This window comes from Vicugna pacos, chromosome X (genome assembly GCF_048564905.1).
Source record: "Vicugna pacos chromosome X, VicPac4, whole genome shotgun sequence".
Classification (NCBI taxonomy): domain Eukaryota; kingdom Metazoa; phylum Chordata; class Mammalia; order Artiodactyla; family Camelidae; genus Vicugna; species Vicugna pacos.
This window is the reverse complement of record NC_133023.1, coordinates 84,173,270-84,191,026: the sequence shown is the minus strand read 5'-3', so window position 1 is coordinate 84,191,026 and position 17,757 is coordinate 84,173,270. Positions and strand designations below refer to the sequence as shown.

Below are 17,757 nucleotides of genomic sequence, written 5' to 3'. Positions count from 1 at the left end.
TCAAATCTTAATTATACTAATAGAAGAGAGTAAGTGATACTGTGAATATTTTCCTAAAAACTGACATTTGGTTTCTAGGCTTATATTTATAGCAATTTTACCTTCTTAATTATGAGTTGCTATGCTAATATTGGAGATAGCTAACATTCCCTGAGCTTATAGTAATTTATGAATACTTTTTTTGTTAGTCAAGGGGATTAAAGTTTGCTCCGAACTGTCTGAGTGTGCATCATTTTGTTGCTGATCAAGAGTTCACTCAATATCTTTTAACATTATTATGGAAAGTTCCATGTATACATGAAAATAGAAGAGTATAATGAGCTCTTACCCCTACCATGTGCTTAGCATCTACCTGTGGCAATTATCAGAGAGCTTACTCATTTTTGAGTACTGAAGCCAGTTGACAAATGAGCAATTAAGCCTTCATTACCAGTACAGTAAAGACCATTTTATAGCTTTGAACTAATTTTGTCTCTTGATTTGACCAACGAAGAAATCCACCAAAGGAAATAATACAACAAAACTTAGTTATGGAGGAAGATGGGAATTTAGCCTCAGTTCTCATTAAAGACAAAATGAGTTTCCTGTATGCTTGAATCTGATAATGTTATTTAAAATTAAATGTGTGGATTTTATCCTTTTACAATTGCTGCTTCAAAGCCTGGAGCCCTAATTAGCATGTGGTGAGAAGTTAAGCAAGCCTCTCCTGAAGTGGTATTGTTGTCAATTAATTTAGATTATATATTTTTTTTCATTTTAGGGACATGGGACTGGAGTTATTTAGGGCTCATATTATAAGTGATCAGAAAGTCCAGAATAAGACAATTGATGGCATTCTTCTTTTGATTGAGAGGGAAAGGAATGGTGAAGCAATTGATAGAAGTTTACTCCGAAGCCTTTTAAGCATGCTCTCTGATTTGCAAGTAAGTTAACTGCTTCACTTACTACAGAGCAAATTGCTATCCGTAGTTTGATGTTCAAAAACCAAATTCATAGTGCTTTTCACATAGAGGACATTCAGTAAATACTTACTGAATAAATGAACTCCTTTATTTTGTTACCTCCTCCCAGATTTATCAGGATTCTTTTGAACAACGATTTTTGGAAGAAACTAACCGACTCTACGCAGCCGAAGGCCAAAAATTAATGCAGGAAAGAGAGGTATGTAAAAATCATGATCAATAAATCCGCTGTGTCGCACAATAGACCCTACTTTATATAGAACATAAGCTTCCCTTTGTGTTTATCTTCCCAACATCATGCTGCTTTTCTCTTACTTAGGTGTTCCTTTCTTTTCTCTCTTCTTAAAGGCCAGAATTCTGGATCATAAACTCTACCTATAATTTTACATATGATTCAACCCTGTCACATTTGACAGGGCTGCTCCCAGGATCTTTTGGACTTAATATTTTCTGAATGATTTATGGGGAGGAAAACAATAATATAAAAAACTATCTTTGTAGGTTCCTGAATATCTTCATCACGTTAACAAACGTCTAGAAGAAGAAGCAGACAGACTTATTACTTACCTAGATCAGACCACCCAGTAAGTATTACATGCTAAGCCTAGTAGCTTTAACCTGTGTTATTGAGTCACCTAAGGCACTTTAGGCAACCCCAAACATGTTAGTAACTATTTTCAGGTGTGACTTGAGATTTTTTAACAATCGTTTTCATAGTGCAAGCTTTGAGTTGTTAGTTTCCCTAGTTAATTAGATTTAATCAAGGATTTGATTATTAGTGTGTGTATGTGTTTAAGACATAATTAAAAATAGTATTACAACAAAGAAAAAGAAAAAAAAATAGTATTACAAGCTGATGTGATCTTTGAAATCTTCGGGCCAATTAAAATTCAGTCAGTGTTCATAGGAGAAAGTATTTCTGTGCTTTCCTAAATACTGCCAACCAAGGAGTTCATGTAAGCAGCATAGATACTTTCCTAATGAAAGCAGAGAAATTTGGAAATAGCCAGTCACGGCAAGATTGTGGAACTATTAATTTCATGTAAGAAAATTCTGAAATATACAATGTTTTCCTTCTTCTAGGTGTAAAGTAGAGAAACAATGAGCATCAATAAATTTATACATAGGATAGGAGTATTGAAATGAACATAAAATGAGCTATTTGATTTTTTCCCCAGGAGAAGCTTTAAATTTTCAGAGAAGTCAAATGTCAGCAATTCTAAATTTTTTTTCCTTGTAGGAAGTCATTAATTGCTACTGTAGAAAAACAACTTCTAGGTGAACACTTAACAGCAATTCTTCAGAAAGGTAATTGACAATTTATAAATAAGAGATTGCTTTTAAAATGGTCTCAACAAACAAGTAGAAAATTTTTTGAAGATTACTCTTTTAAAAGTCTGATAACATGTGGCTGCATTTCTGAGGATGGACACAATCCTTTTTACCTGTTCATCACAGTAAACTTTCAGGAGGTGCCTCTTTCCTTAGCTTAAAGATACAGGAAGTGAGAGGAGAGGAGTCTAGCAACTCCAGTAAAGAAACAGAATTCTGGAGTTTTTATTTAATTTGTAAGACTACAGTAATAGAGAAGGGCATTCCTTTTTGTCTTTCCTTATTACTGTGTTTTTATTATTTAACACAGTCCTTATTTACTTACTGTGTTACTATTAAAGTGTTTTTGTTCCTAGCATATAAAACCAAGCATTTCTATTAATCCTAAGTGATCTATCAGTATACCCTGAATTTTACTTTGACAGCGCCACAAGTAGGCAAAAGTACTTCTCTCCAGCCATCTTTTCTTCTCTATAAAATATTTTAGAACTTTAATGTAGTTACACTGTTACTTCATTCTGAAGATCAGATGCTTTAGAATTTCATTTAAACTTGGCCTATTGATTCATGGTTTTTGATACACCACAGGCCATATCTAATACTTTGAAATATAGCTGTATACACTAATGTAAATATAATACAGCTATTGCACATATGAGGTATTTATAATTTAGTGTATTTATGTAAACCAGTTTATATAAATTGGTTTATACATGTGATCAACCATGCTAAATGATATAAACTGTTATCCAATTGTTTTTATATAAACTGAAGTTTCCTGTATTTACTTTTTACTTGGAAAGGTGATTGTCTCTTTGGGTTTAATTCAAAGCAAGTCTGTATTAAAATTCACAGACTAGTCATAGTTCATACCAGTATCAGTAATAATTTAACTTAATTTTAATTAAAATACCTGATTTTTTTGTTCACTTTTCTAATACCAAATGTTTCAAAATTCAGGTTTAAATAACCTCCTTGATGAAAACCGAATTCAAGATTTATCTCTCCTGTATCAGCTCTTCAGTAGAGTTCGAGGTGGTGTTCAGGTTCTCTTGCAACAGTGGATTGAGTACATTAAGGTATTAACAGTTCACCTGTTTTTTTTTTCTCATAGCTAATAATCTGTATACCCACAGTATATATCAGCCAGCATTTTTTACTTACTAGATCCAATTTTTTTTAAGTAATGGGAGTTTTGAGAGCAGTCAACCTGAGAATGACAGCTGTATGGCAAATTAGCAATAAAATAGTTACCTTCTTGAAGTCTGATGTGATTTCCAGCTCTAATACTTATAGCAGTGAATGTGGGAAAAGGAAGAGGGCTTTTTCTGGTTCCAGATTTCTTTCTTTCAACCTTACACTGAAGCCGGATTGTCATTTTTAAAAAATTCAAAGCTGGGGGAGGTTATAGCTCAGGTGGTAGAGCACATACTTAGCATGCACAAGGTCCTGAGTTCAATCCCCAGTACCTCCTCCAAGAATGAATGAATAAATAAATAAATAAACCTAATTACCTCTCCCCTCCCAAAAATAAAGAAAAAAATTTCAAAGCTGACTTCTTTTAAAATACGGAAAAGACCCAAGAGACTTTTATAATAATACCCTGTTTTGATATTGTGAACCCAGTGGCCATTCCTTATTTTGTGAATATAACTGAATGGTATCAGTCTGGATGTTTTATCACTTTATTTTTTTCTTGACTTCAAAATCAGCTTCATTTTTATTTTTTGAGATTTTAAAATATATGTACCTACCTAAAATATGATTTGGGGGTTGTTTTTGTTGTAGATAATTCAATTCTAGTGAAAAGTGATAATTTTTGTCTTTTAGGCATTTGGTAGCACTATTGTAATTAATCCTGAAAAGGATAAAACCATGGTTCAAGAATTGCTGGATTTTAAAGATAAGGTTGACCATATAATTGATATCTGTTTTCTGAAGAATGAAAAATTTATCAACGCCATGAAAGAAGCATTTGAGACATTCATTAACAAAAGACCAAACAAACCTGCTGAACTTATAGGTATTTTCCCAGTCCTTTTCCTGGTTATTTAATGTTCTTCTTTGATTCATAAAATTTCATTTAATCTGAAATTTTGACAGGGCTGTAGTATATTAACACCTCATTTATTTGGAGTTGCTTAGCTGGTGGTTTCTAAGAACCTGAAGGCAAGGAATAAGTCCTTCAAGCTAAAGTCTCAAAGCCCACATGTCAAACATAATTTCTTTTTCTTTGTAAGACAGTATACTGGAGCCTATTTACTTTTATTTATAATCTTGATAGCTATTTTACAAGCCTATAGTAATTTAGAGGTGGAGCAGGGTGCTATTTCTAGAGGCCCCACACATAGGGCTACAGGAGAAGATAGCACAAAATTACAGGTGCCAGTGGGAAAGGAATGTCCAGGATAAAAATAAACCTAATAATCTGGGCCCATTTAAAGTAAATAGTGTGGTATACTGCAGTGCTTGTCAGTTTTTCCCATCCAGGTACCCCTTAATGTCAGAGGAGAAGCTACCTGAGAAATACCTTTGCCAAAAGGATGATATTTTGTTTGTCTACTATTTAGCCTTTAAATTTTTGCAAATTTTGCCTCTTACTCTGTGACATACCTGGTTTCTTTTCATGTAAAAGTGATGTTTAAGATTGCTTTACCATCAGTGTAAAATGGACACCCCAGAAATGTGCCATGTCTTTCAGTGACTTTGATGGCCCTAGCACAGGGCTGTATACACCACCCCGCAGGGTACTCATACCACATTTTAATAAGCATCAGTATGGTGGAAAGTACATTACATCTGGAGCCAGAAGACTTGGGTTTGAGTTGAGGCTCTGGTATTTTTTTAAACATTTTTTTATTGAGTTATAGTCATTTTACAATGTTGTGTCAAATTCCAGTGTAGGGAGGCTCTGGTATTTATTATCTCTAACGTTGAACAAGACACTTGATCTCCCTAACTTTGGAGACTTAAAAAAAATGCATGTATACATGTGAAGCATTGAAAAACTCAGTATATCATTCTCCTGGTTGGGTGTGTATAGTGACCAGTACCTCATGGATACCCATGATCACTAAACAACAAACTTTCCCTCCATTTTAGCTAAGTATGTAGATTCAAAGCTTCGCGCAGGCAACAAAGAAGCTACAGATGAAGAACTTGAGAAAATGTTAGATAAGATTATGATCATATTTAGATTTATCTATGGTATGTATTCTTGTTTTAATATTTTTCTTTTAAAACAAAACACTCAACAGAGAATCTATCAAGTATAATCAATCTGGAAAGTATATTTATTTGGGAATTAGATATTTAAAATTCTGTTGTATTCCTTGCATTTAATTTATTGGGGTACTTTAGGAATGTTACCTAATTGTTTTGTGCTTTAACTTTTCCACTATTAAGAGCCTTGAATTTTGCTACTTGTTTTAATCTCTAGAATACTGACACTAAAGCTACCAGTCAACTAAAGCTTTTCTAAAGAAAAGTTAATGTGATCTTAATTCTTTACAGCAAAGAACTTTTGAAGTGTCTGGCACAAAAATATACCTCTAATATTTCGTGCATTTAGTAAACTTGGATAAAATGTATAAATTTAAATAACTTGGAGTAATGGTACGATTTATTAAGCACTTTGAAGCAATTTTGTCAGAACCTTTTATTGGAATATTATGAGAGCTGTATTTTGTTATTTAATGTAGGCAAGGATGTTTTTGAGGCCTTCTATAAGAAAGATTTAGCCAAGCGCCTGTTAGTTGGGAAGAGTGCATCTGTAGATGCTGAAAAATCAATGCTCTCCAAACTTAAACATGGTATGTTTGTCGTTCTTTCTGTTCCTTTTCTTTGATTTATAAGGGAAAATGTTAGCTTAATTTTACTCTTTCAGTCTTCGTAAGTTTGTATGATGGAAACGTAAATTGAGTAATAAGTTCATGAGGTTTCCAACCTATACATATCCAGAGCTGTTGTGATTTTTCTAAAAACAAAGCATTAAGTTCTTGTTTTTATTTGTATAAAAATTTCCCATAAATCTTATGCCTAAATAGTAGATAAGGTTATTACAGGATTAAAGATTTGACTCTGAATTAGTAGGGTATACACTTTGGGGTAAGGATTTTTTTTCTTATATGTAGTTACAGATCATATTTCATGCTAAAGTAAGTTTTAGGTTTCATGTTTTCAATTCTAAATTCTTTGTTTTTCCCACTTTAAAAAACTATAAACGTACAAACATCTTTAATAGAATGTGGAGCTGCTTTCACCAGCAAACTTGAAGGAATGTTTAAAGACATGGAACTTTCTAAAGACATCATGATTCAATTCAAACAGGTAAAAGTGAGTTAAACTCTTACTTAATTCTTCAAACTTAAATGTATTTAGTTATCTCCTTGCTGTGGTTTGTACTGAAGAGGATAAATAGAAACATGTATTTGTTGTAAGTGCTTCATAGCAACTTAGATGATATTCACAGTAGAGAAAAAAAAATCACCAATGAAATGTAAGTATATTTGACCTACTTCAAAATTTGTTCTCAGTATACACCCAAGATAACACAAAAATAGAAATAAAATGTATTGAACAGAAGTCAGGACAAGAAAATCTGTAGCTAGTGAGAACAAGGCTTCCAGCATCTAATCAGTGTTGGTGAGTTGCATGTTCAAAACTGGTAATGGAGAGGGAGGAGAGGTGATACAGTGGTTGCATAAGGCCTTTGGGCACATTGGGAATTAAAAGCTAGATGCTTGGTTTTGCAGATGTGGGTAGAAGGTGGTTTTGAAATATTTAAGAGCATAGGTAGTAGTTGATAGCAAATTAGATTTTCCTTTCTCGGGGTTTTAGTAATGACTTCGTTACCACTGTATTGCTATGGTGGGAAATGAGAGTAGAAGACTCAAAAGAAAGATCAGGGTCAGTAGGATCATGGGTCCTGTAGTAGCTGCAGAATAGGGTTTATCTGCTTTGCCCTTTCCCCTTTTTCCTTCCCCACTTCAGGTTGCCCCTTGCAAACAGGCAGTGGAGCAAGTGAAAAACTGGAGACTTGGGTTGGCTGGTGGGGTGAGGAATAGGGGTTGCTGCCAGGTGTTCCAGGCCACATAGGGGTCTCCAAAGGTGGGGACTGCAAGTGGTATGGGGGAAAGAATGGAGACGAAATCTTATTAACAGCAGTCGTATGTGAGAAATTATTTAAGTTATTAATACTTCTAACAAGGTCATGTGATCCTTGTGTGCCATTGTAGCAGAATATTAACTAGTGTACTTTTCTAGTGCATTTCATATAGGCTTCATGTATAGTCCTTTTAATAGTTGTCTTTTATCTTAAAGATGGTCAGAATTCGCATGTAATTCTGTAACAGGGAACTTCTTGAATGGTTCGTTATTATGGCGTGAAATGTATGCACTTCTATTTTTAAGATCTCAGTGAGTGTGTTGATCTTATTATAGTATATGCAGAACCAGAATGTACCTGGGAATATTGAATTAACTGTGAATATCCTGACAATGGGTTATTGGCCAACATATGTGCCTATGGAAGTCCACTTACCACCAGAGGTAAGAGTTGCTGTTTAGGACTTGAGTTATAAGCATAGAAATACATGACACTTCTATTTTGCTTGTCATTGAAAAATATGTGCTTTTAAAAAGTTTGTGTCACTGAGCGCACCAGTACCAAATATCAACTGTTTTTAGTATTTTTTTCTTTTATTTATATTACTCTCGTACTCATATCATTAGAACATACTTAAGGATGCCAAGTTTCTGGGTTCAGGGCCAATTTCCTTGATTCACTTCTCCAGACTGTACCCATCACTGTGCCCAGCTCTCAGAAATTCTTGCCCATATATCACCTGGGGAAGTTGGATTGCTGAGCGATGAGTTCTTGAGTAAATCCATCCTAACTCATGGGGAAATGTCTTAGCTCAGGACTGAAGCTTAGAAAAGGGGTTAAGGCTAGAGAGAAAGATTGAGAGTCCTCCATGAAAGTGATCATGGAAGCCGAGGGAGCAGATCTCCCTCATTAAGAGGGGGAATGTGGAAACAGGAAGAACAGGCTGAGGCAGAACTTTGGAAAAGGCTCACATACGGAAGGTGGTAGAAAGAGGAACCTGTGAAGGAAACCAGTTAAGAAGCAGTAGTGAGATAAAGGAACCAGCATGGTGCAGAGGCCCAAAAGACATTGGAGGTGAATGTTTCAAAATAGGGGATGATTAATAGTTGGAGACAGATCAAAGAATACAAAGAGTGATTTATACCATTAGATTTGGTAGTTATTACCTTATATCAAAATGTGATCAGCAGACTTGCTGGGTGTAGACTTAAAAACTTCCAGAAATTTTTACATACAAGGTAAATATAAAAAGTGGTGAATGTGATATTGGATATAGAGCTTAAATAAAGCTTTATTTTATTTACTGTAGATGGTAAAACTTCAGGAAATTTTCAAGACATTTTACCTAGGCAAACATAGTGGCAGAAAACTTCAGTGGCAATCAACCCTAGGGCACTGTGTGCTAAAGGCAGAATTTAAAGAGGTAAGTGGATGTTCCCCAAACCTAGTTTTCACCTTCATCTTTGATATTGAGGTCATCCCCTTAACCTGAAGGTTTAAGCTGTTATATAAGTTTATTCTAAGTGTCTGCATGGCATAGTGATAGCTTGTCATAGCTTTGTGTAAATTACAAGAATGGTCTTTTCCACAGTTGACTTGGCCTTGTTGCAAAACCAAAACCAGTAACCCTTTTCTCTCACCCTTTCCCCACCTGTGGATGCAGAATTTACTGCCACTTCTTCATAGGAAACTTCTTTTCTTGTTGTTGGGAGCTAGAGAATAGAGTGGATGTTAAGGGGAACAGTTCTCATATCTAATTTCAAAAAATTCCTGTAGCTTTTAATGACTAATCTGAATCAAACAAGTCAAAAATGCATTGAAATAGTGATTTTTTTGCTACTCATGATAAGTATCTGTAATGACACATAAGGCTGAGTTATTAATTTTATTACTTTGTTGTTCTGTTTTCATTTAAAGCTTAAAAAAAAGACCTGTAGAAAGGTCACCCAGTCCTTCCTCCTATTTTAGGTAGGATCACACCTAAACCCTACACTGAACATACTAGCTTTTCTGGATAATGCTAATCTGTGTTTCTAAATCCACTAATTGAAAAATGCTTTTCCTGTAAGAGATTATTTATTTGATTAATTTTCATGTGTTTCTAAAAAAAATGATGGCTAAACACTGTTGTTTCTCCAACAGGGTAAAAAAGAACTCCAGGTCTCTCTTTTTCAAACACTGGTGCTGCTAATGTTTAATGAGGGAGAGGAATTCAGTTTAGAAGAGATCAAGCAGGCTACCGGAATAGGTTTGTTGAATCAGTTGATTAACAAGCACTATTCAGTGTCCACTGTGTGCACTCCACTACGTTAAGAGCTCTAGGGACTATAAAGGAATAATCTTTCTCCTCAGCACTCAATATAGCCATGGGGAAAGGGAGAAATGACACTTGAAATAATTTCACAACCAATAAGAACTAATCTGTGGTGCTGATGGAGTACGTTAGGAGTTCAGTGAAGCAAGTGCACTGTGGACTGGCGCAGATGGGAAAACCTTCATGAAGGGAGGTTGGGCTTGAGCTGGGCCTTCAAATTTTAGTTAGGGAGAAGGCATATGTTGCCAGGGGAAATACTGTGAGAAAAGGCATGGAGGTAGGAATGAGCACAGCGTGGGCAAGAGTCATGAAAAATTTAACTGCAGTGTAGAATAGTGAGATACAAAGTTAGATAGGGAAGATATGGAGAGCCTTACAAATCTAGCAAATGAAACCTACATTGTAGGGACCCAAGTGTGTGACATAATAGAAGTGACTTATTTGGGCAATTTACCTAGAATCAAAAACTAGTAGGGCAGCTTGGAGGATGAAGAGATTCCAATCTAGAAGCCAATGGGATAATTCAGGCATAAAGTGATAAGGGGCTTAGCCTAGAGTGAGGCCAATGAGAAGAGAGATGAGGCATCTCTAAGGAAGCAACTACTAGTTACAAGGAAGATGGAGAGGGAAGAGTTAAGAGATGATTCCAGGATTTCTCACCAGAGTAGGTTGATAGCTTCATGACTAACCATTGGAAAGAAGACACAGTTTTATGGGGAAGATGATAAATAAAATGTTGGACATACTGGAGCTGATGATAGTAAAACAGCCAGGCAGAGGTATTCTTTAAATGTGGGACTGGGAAAATGTGAGCTGTCATTTCTGAAGATGTGGTGGTTATCCACAAGGAATAACTGAAGCCTTTAGAAGATGACCAGGAAAAAAGGCATTGGATAGGACAAAGAGGATTGTTCATGACCTTGGGGGGGAAAAAGGAAGAAGTTTTAATAGAGGGATGGAGTGGAAGCTATATTGAGGTTGAATGTAGCTGTTCCTGTTGATAAGCTAGTGACAAATAACAAGTCACTGTTTCTTTTTCAGAGGATGGAGAGTTAAGGAGAACACTGCAGTCATTGGCTTGTGGCAAAGCTAGAGTTCTGGCGAAAAATCCAAAGGGTAAAGATATCGAAGATGGTGATAAGTTCATTTGTAATGATGATTTCAAGCACAAACTTTTCAGGATAAAGATCAATCAAATCCAGATGAAAGAAACGGTATTTCTTTTGCATTCTTCTCATCCTAATATATTTGAATTATATGTGTTCATGATAAAAATTTGTAAAGAAGACTTTACCCTATAATACTACCACTAATGTTAACATTATCTGTGCCTATATCTAGCTCAGTGTATTTCAGTATTTGATTTTGCAGGTTTTTGTGGGGAGGTACACACAGTTGGGCCTGATACTCAGCATAGTTTTATATTCTGCTTTTTTTTTAACATTAAATCTTTAGAATTTTTCCATGCCATTAAACATCTTTATAAAATGGCAGATGGCCACATACTATTCCTTTACATGGCTATAATAATTTAGTGAACCAATGACCATTGTTGGGCAGTTAAATTCATAACTTTTTAGTATTGTAAATAAAATAGCAAGAAACATCTCTGTACCTGAATCTTAATCTCTCTGATCCTTCCCTTATGAATTTATCATGGAAGTAGATTTTTTGGTTTAAGGAGTATGAACACTTATTTAAGAGTCTTAATACAGTATGCCGTAGTGTGTTCCAGAGAGACTGGACCAATTTACACTGTCTAGCAGCATGAGTGCCTGTCTTACTGTGCCCTCACCAGCGCTAAAGACTGTATTTTCTTTTTTTCGATCTTTGCCAACTTGCTTGGTGAAAAGTTGGAATGATTTAGTTAGTATTTCTTGGATTAACAGTGAGTATTTTGTTTTTGCCATTTGAATTTGTAAGAGACTTTTATTAAGGAAACCAGCAACTGCAGCATTTCGTGAAACCAGTTGGTTTCAATTCCAACAAGATTTAATACAGTACTTGAGGTCAAGTTTTAATGTGGGATAGAGGTCAGGATTGCACTAAGTTCCTGTCTTGTTCACATTCACATCAAAGGCGTGGCATTCCCTTAGAAGATATCTGTGTCCTTTCAAGACGTGTGCTGTCTCAGAAAGAAACTGACTGCAAAAAGCCCAAACTGTTCTTTTAATTTATGTGCTAGAGAGGAATATTCTTGTTTTACCATTAAAATGGGTTAACTGACTTCTAGACACCTAAATTTCTGTTAGTCTTGAACAAATATAAGCACTAACTGTGCATTTCTGATTTTATATATTAACAAAATTTTTAAAAAGATTTTAAGTTTAACTCTAGTTAGCTTACTAGTTAGTACCATACTTTGAGTCAGAGGTCAAGAGTCGATCACTTTTTTTTTTTTAATTTTTTACTTTTTCCCCCTAACAGAAGCACTGGAGATTGAACCCAGGACCTCGTGCATGCCAAGCATGCATGCTACCACTGAGCTATACCCCTTAACCCCGCCCCCCACAAGTCGATTACTTTTAAAGATAAACTAATGTCACACAGAAATCTGGTCAGTAACCTCTTGTGGCACATTTAGATTATAAGAAATGAGTAAAAGAGAATGATAAATTCTGCATCAGCTGTCTATTTCTAGAAAAGCAAATCTCAGAGATAATTTTCTGTTAACATTGGCATTACTTCATTGGTACAGGGCAATATAATTAGGACAGAAAGGAGTTATGTTTGTAGGGTTTTTTTTTAACCACTGTATTTATAAAGTAGGTTCCTTTTGATAGTTCATCATATTTAAAGCATTAACTGTCATGTTCCTAAAATGTACAGTTTGTGTAAGTAATCAAGTTTCACTTCAGGTACAGTTCCTAAGTTTAAAACTTTTTTGTTAGGTTGAAGAACAAGCAAGCACTACAGAAAGAGTGTTTCAAGACAGACAGTATCAAATTGATGCTGCAATTGTTCGAATTATGAAGATGAGAAAGACACTTAGCCACAATCTTCTTGTTTCGGAAGTGTACAACCAGTTGAAATTTCCAGTAAAGGTAGGTACTTCTGTATTTTCTTACTGAGCTTGTTATATATAAAAATTACATTGAACTTTTTATGTATAAAAATTAGATTTTTCAGACAGGAATCTTACAAACGTAGACTAAAGCCTCAAGACATTTGGAGGGACAGAAGTTTTCATTTCTCATGCTCATATATATGATTCTAAAAAAACCTTTGTTGGCATATGTGGGCAGCTGAGACAGAAGGGGAAAACAATTTATACAAGCTCTTATACCTGAAAGTTTAGCTGGAAAGCTTAGTTGCCCAGTGACTCTTTGAAATTTTCAAGTTCATTCACTTTAATTTTTTTTAGCATCTTTGTTATTTTTGTTATTTTTTTCTTCTTGAAATACCTTGCTATTTGACAAATTTGGTTATTTTAATTAAGTCAAATCTTCTGTTTAGTTAGCTTGTGTTAAGTGTCCATTAAAACCTCTATACAGATGACGAGTCATCATTAGGCATCTTTTTTAAAGCTTAGCAATAGTTCTGGGAGACTGAAATTAGTCATCACATGGACACATTTCAATATAAATGCCCAGTAAATAAAGAGGCTTAGATAATGTGGTGTTGTACTGGGCTGTATCTCATGTTTTAGAAGATTCCCAAACCCTTGTAATGATCAGCACTTGATAGAGTTTGTATAGACTCGACTGTTAGGGTTCTCGTGAGCTTTGGGCCTAGGTAAGTCATTTAGCCTTTTTCAGCTTGCTTCCTCTTTTATAAAATGGAGATGATAATAGTACTTACCTCGTGGGATTACTGTCAAGCTTAAATGAGGTAATATATGTAAAAAGCTTAGCACTGAGCCTAACACAGCATTAGTTGCTAATGTTAATCAGGTGGTAGGCTCTCTCCTGCAAACCTAGTACCGCTTCCTCATTACCGCACCCTCACCCTCGTGCTCTGCCTAGCAGTTATTTCGCCTCCAGCCACAGAGGTCACTGATGTTACCTAGGGAAGTTAGAAGATCACTGTAATAAATATTGTGCTCATATTCTAGGTCTTTCACCACAGTTAAGAGAAAGTCATTTTGATTATCAAACCTTGGTTAAATTATGGCTGAAATTTTGGCTGCCCTATCAGACTGCTTTCCCTCTTTACCCTTCTTGATCAAGTAGCCACTTTACACAGTCCGAAAAACTATTAGCGTGCAAGATGATATTCTTTTTATAGACTAGGTACAAAAGACAGTGGAATTTTGTTACCCAGGAGCTAAGAATGCCATCATGAGAACAAGCTATAAGCTTTCTCAATGATTTTTCAACAAGTAGGATTCAAAAATTCAAATCATTTATAGCAGATAACAGTAAAATCTTACATTAAAGCTGAAATATGAAGATCTGAATTCTGAGGTGATATTTCACTTATCAAAACATTTGTTGTAGTATTCTTGTAAATAATGATTTCCATACTACATTTTTTGTTTAATTTACAAAAGTGCAACCTGACTTTGAGAACCAGCTTTTGTCAAAGTTTAGGGTCTACTTATCTTTTCAAGCTATCTTGGTAAAACTAAATAGCCTTCTGTTTCCCTAAACTATATTGTATTCCTCCTGTGAAGTTATGATAGTGTTAGTCTTTTGTATTTGTGCAGAGAATAGCTGGTGCTTAGAAGATCTCTTTAAACAGAAAAGTAATAGAAAGTATTGTATAACAATATGACAAGGTGTGACAGTATATGTATAGTATAAAAACATTTGTTAACCTAGTTTATTTTCATTAAACTTTCCTTTTTTAAAAAACTGAGATTTTAAAAATAAAAATTAAAAAATATTAAGGAGATCAAATACATTAAATCAGTGAGCCAAAATTGTTGGGGTTTTTTTAGGGTGTTGTTACATGGGTTTGAGCCAGCAGTTATGAGCTTTGCACTGAAAATTTGCCTTCCCTTACAGCCTGCTGATCTTAAGAAGAGAATAGAATCCTTAATTGACCGGGACTACATGGAAAGAGATAAAGAAAATCCAAACCAGTACAATTATATTGCATAAAATGTTGGCCTTGGAGCATTTGATGTCATACGCAGTAGCCAGTGAATTAACTAACCTGTTATTATTTGACTTCTTTTATACTACCAATGACCAAATGAAGCAGTGTAATGGAACTAGTTGAGTGACTTTTCAGTGGTTAACATGCCCATTTAAAGAGTACTTACCTTTAAAAAGAATGATGTTGAACTCTTTGCATGTTATTTAGTATGATGTGCAGAAAACTCTTAAGAAAGTACCTGGTCTTCATGATTCCTGTTTGGAAATGGGGAAGAGATCCCTCTGGCTATTCAAAAAGGAGGAGGGAGGTTCTTATACACCATTAATTATGAAGCAAAAGGTTTATTTGCTTAAAATGTCATTTAAAGATACTTAAACTGCATGCAGACTTTATTTACTGTACAGAGTTCTGGATGTATTTATCAAATAGAAAAACCACCCTGGACTTGGTTGTTCACCTGTTTTGTGATTTCTCTTGAAAAGAAAAATAAGTTGTCATAGCTATTGATATTTTACTAAGTAATGATCTGTTACACTGAAAGGGATGTTTTTTAAAAATTTATTTGGAAACAAGTTTTCAAGTAGAGGGACAGTTGCTTACATAATCTCTTGTATACACATATCCTAGAATGTTCCACTTATGACTGTGGGATATGTGTATATGGCTCAGCCCTGAGTTTACTGTGCTGATTAACAGGTACTTATAAAAATAGCTGAAATAGAAAATTGCTGATCAGTTGTACTAGGAAAACATGGTAGGAGAGAAAAATCCAACTCTTTCTTCATGTTAAAAATGAATACAATATGAACATCGCAAAAGAGACCAAAACCCACATGTTTCGTAACTTTTTACAAGAGCAAAAATTCATAAACTAGTTTTCAACTTCTTTAGACTCTAAGGTTGTTTGGACAGTTTCGTCTTTAACTTGGACCAATTGTCGATCGTTGCAGGCTTCCTGGGATTTAGCATTCCTATTTTCTCTACCAAAGTTTTTTTTGGAAGTGCCCCAACTCTCATTTTTGTTGGCAAATAAGCCTCTCCTATCATCCTTATTTTTACCTCTTAAAGCCCTGGATAGAACTAGATCCTCCCTCCTTTTCCCCACAGACCCCCTAGTTGGGAATTTCAAATTATGTATTATGCTGATCGTATTCCTTTCAAAATTGCTTGAAGATAAGAGTTCTCATAGCCACTGGACATCTACTTTTCAAGGGAATGTCCTAGGACTGACTGTTCACATACATAGAAAATAGAAAAAATACTGTTTTTCAAATTAATAATATGAGTAAAAGGCTTCTCTTTACCATCAGTGGGTTTTTTTTTGTTTTTGTGTTTTCGTTTCTGGGGTTTTGTTTTGCTTCCTTGTTTTTTTTTTTTTCCTTGAAGCTTTGAAGGAAATTGATCTTGAAGGAGAAGCAGAAAATTTTGATTGTTTTTTTAAATCAGCTGCTTTAATGCTTTTTGCAACAATGTATTTCCTTGACCATTTGGAGCCATTAGGAAGAATACCTAGGTCCTGACCCTCAACTGAGGAGACTTCTGGCTCTTCCGTTTGCTATTGTTTTCATGAGTTCTGAAAGACCCATGACCAGCTATTTTTTTTAAGTTGCCTGTTTTCTCTCTAATTGCATCAACTTGCACACTATTGTCTAACAATATGTGGTATTTAGAATGCCTTCCTAATTATTTTTGAGCAGCCATTGCCTATATATTTTTTAGCTCCTCCCTGATTTCCTTACATGAGCTTATTTGACAAGGAAATGTGGCTCTTTTGTTTGCCCTCTCTTCATGCTGGACCATCTATGTCAGTGTTCTAACTCATCCCTGATGGTCTCTGAGATGTAGACTATTCCACCAGACTCAATAGTTACTCTTAAGGAATTTATAGGTAGAATTGGTCCTATTAGGAGATTCTTAATGTCATCTTCATTATCTTGAAAGCTGGTCCCTTCCCTGAGGCTCTTAATTTTTTGGAAACTTGATGCTATTTCAGCTGAAAAAAATTGTCAAGACTTAAACAAGTTGAGGAGAGCTGTTTGAGCAATTGAAAAGTAATCGCAAACAGCATTGGATAATTGTGACTTTCAGTTCTGTATCAGTTGAATTTTTGTGCTCTTTTTCCCTGTGTATGTGGTGGTTCTATTTTTCTCCAATAAAACTTTTATTTAAAAAAAGTTTCTGGAGATCTTTAAAATTCAAATATTGTAAGAAAGTTATAAAACTTACAGAATTTAAAATCTTCCCAATGATTTCTTTAATGAATTCACAGTTGTCAATTTTGTGATTTTTAAAATTTCTCTTTAATTTTTGTGGTGGTTTGATGATAATGCTATAGGAGTGTGGAGGGGAGGATATAGTAAAGGATGAGTAAAATTCCCAGGAATCCTCAAGGTGAGTATTTATTCTTAAATGTCGTATTTTAGAAAAATCAAGCACAAGTATAAACACTGTTTCATCGAAGTCCTCAAAGTCAAATAGTTTCATAAAGTCAGCATGAAATTTGTCTAGATTGAAGTTGCGGGGAGAATAAAAGATTAAATGAATACTCTTTGTTTTGTTATGACACTTGATCTGCCTTTTATTTTAATGTGAGTTCTGGACCATATACTCTCATAGTCAAGATGTTCCCCATGAACCTTAACAAACAAGAAATCAAGAAGCTTTTATGGACCTAGTTCTTGAGTCTGCTGTATGGTCTTAACGTGGTATCTAGCCATACTCTTGAAATTCTTACACATGTGCATACAATTCAGGAAATAAATTTGTTCTATTTAGTGTCTGTGTCTCAAGATTTTCAGTTTGTTTTTAAATCTTAGTATCCATAAATCTTTTTACATTACCTATTTTTTGTTTTAATGACCATTCTGTTTAGTGCTGTGAGTAGCAGAAGTGTTACAAACATGTTGTGTTCTCTCATCTACATAAAATTGCCAAAACAAATTGTTCACTAAAAAGCAGTTCTAATGGGAATTTGCATAGCTATGCTTTATATGGTATCC

General features: G+C 34.8%; 1 protein-coding gene across 6 annotated transcripts in view; it reads left to right on the top strand.

Annotated features, from left to right (window-relative positions):
- The window catches only part of CUL4B (cullin 4B), a 34,270-nt gene extending 16,729 nt beyond the window's left edge, over positions 1-17,541 (top strand). For 3 of the 6 annotated variants that reach the window (XM_072955572.1, XM_006215899.4, XM_072955574.1), the window contains exons 7-21: positions 761-923; positions 1,072-1,161; positions 1,464-1,546; positions 2,203-2,270; positions 3,255-3,373; positions 4,125-4,317; positions 5,397-5,501; positions 5,996-6,106; positions 6,538-6,629; positions 7,737-7,844; positions 8,711-8,824; positions 9,544-9,649; positions 10,757-10,929; positions 12,607-12,759; positions 14,665-17,541. In XM_072955572.1, the coding sequence (XP_072811673.1) occupies positions 761-923; positions 1,072-1,161; positions 1,464-1,546; positions 2,203-2,270; positions 3,255-3,373; positions 4,125-4,317; positions 5,397-5,501; positions 5,996-6,106; positions 6,538-6,629; positions 7,737-7,844; positions 8,711-8,824; positions 9,544-9,649; positions 10,757-10,929; positions 12,607-12,759; positions 14,665-14,760 (1,774 nt within the window). In that variant the 3' untranslated portion in view covers positions 14,761-17,541. The remainder of the gene's footprint in view (positions 1-760; positions 924-1,071; positions 1,162-1,463; positions 1,547-2,202; positions 2,271-3,254; positions 3,374-4,124; positions 4,318-5,396; positions 5,502-5,995; positions 6,107-6,537; positions 6,630-7,736; positions 7,845-8,710; positions 8,825-9,543; positions 9,650-10,756; positions 10,930-12,606; positions 12,760-14,664) is intronic. The other 3 variants (XM_072955573.1, XM_006215900.4, XM_015249216.3) reach the window with 1 other exon arrangement.
- Positions 17,542-17,757: the final 216 nt, after the last annotated feature.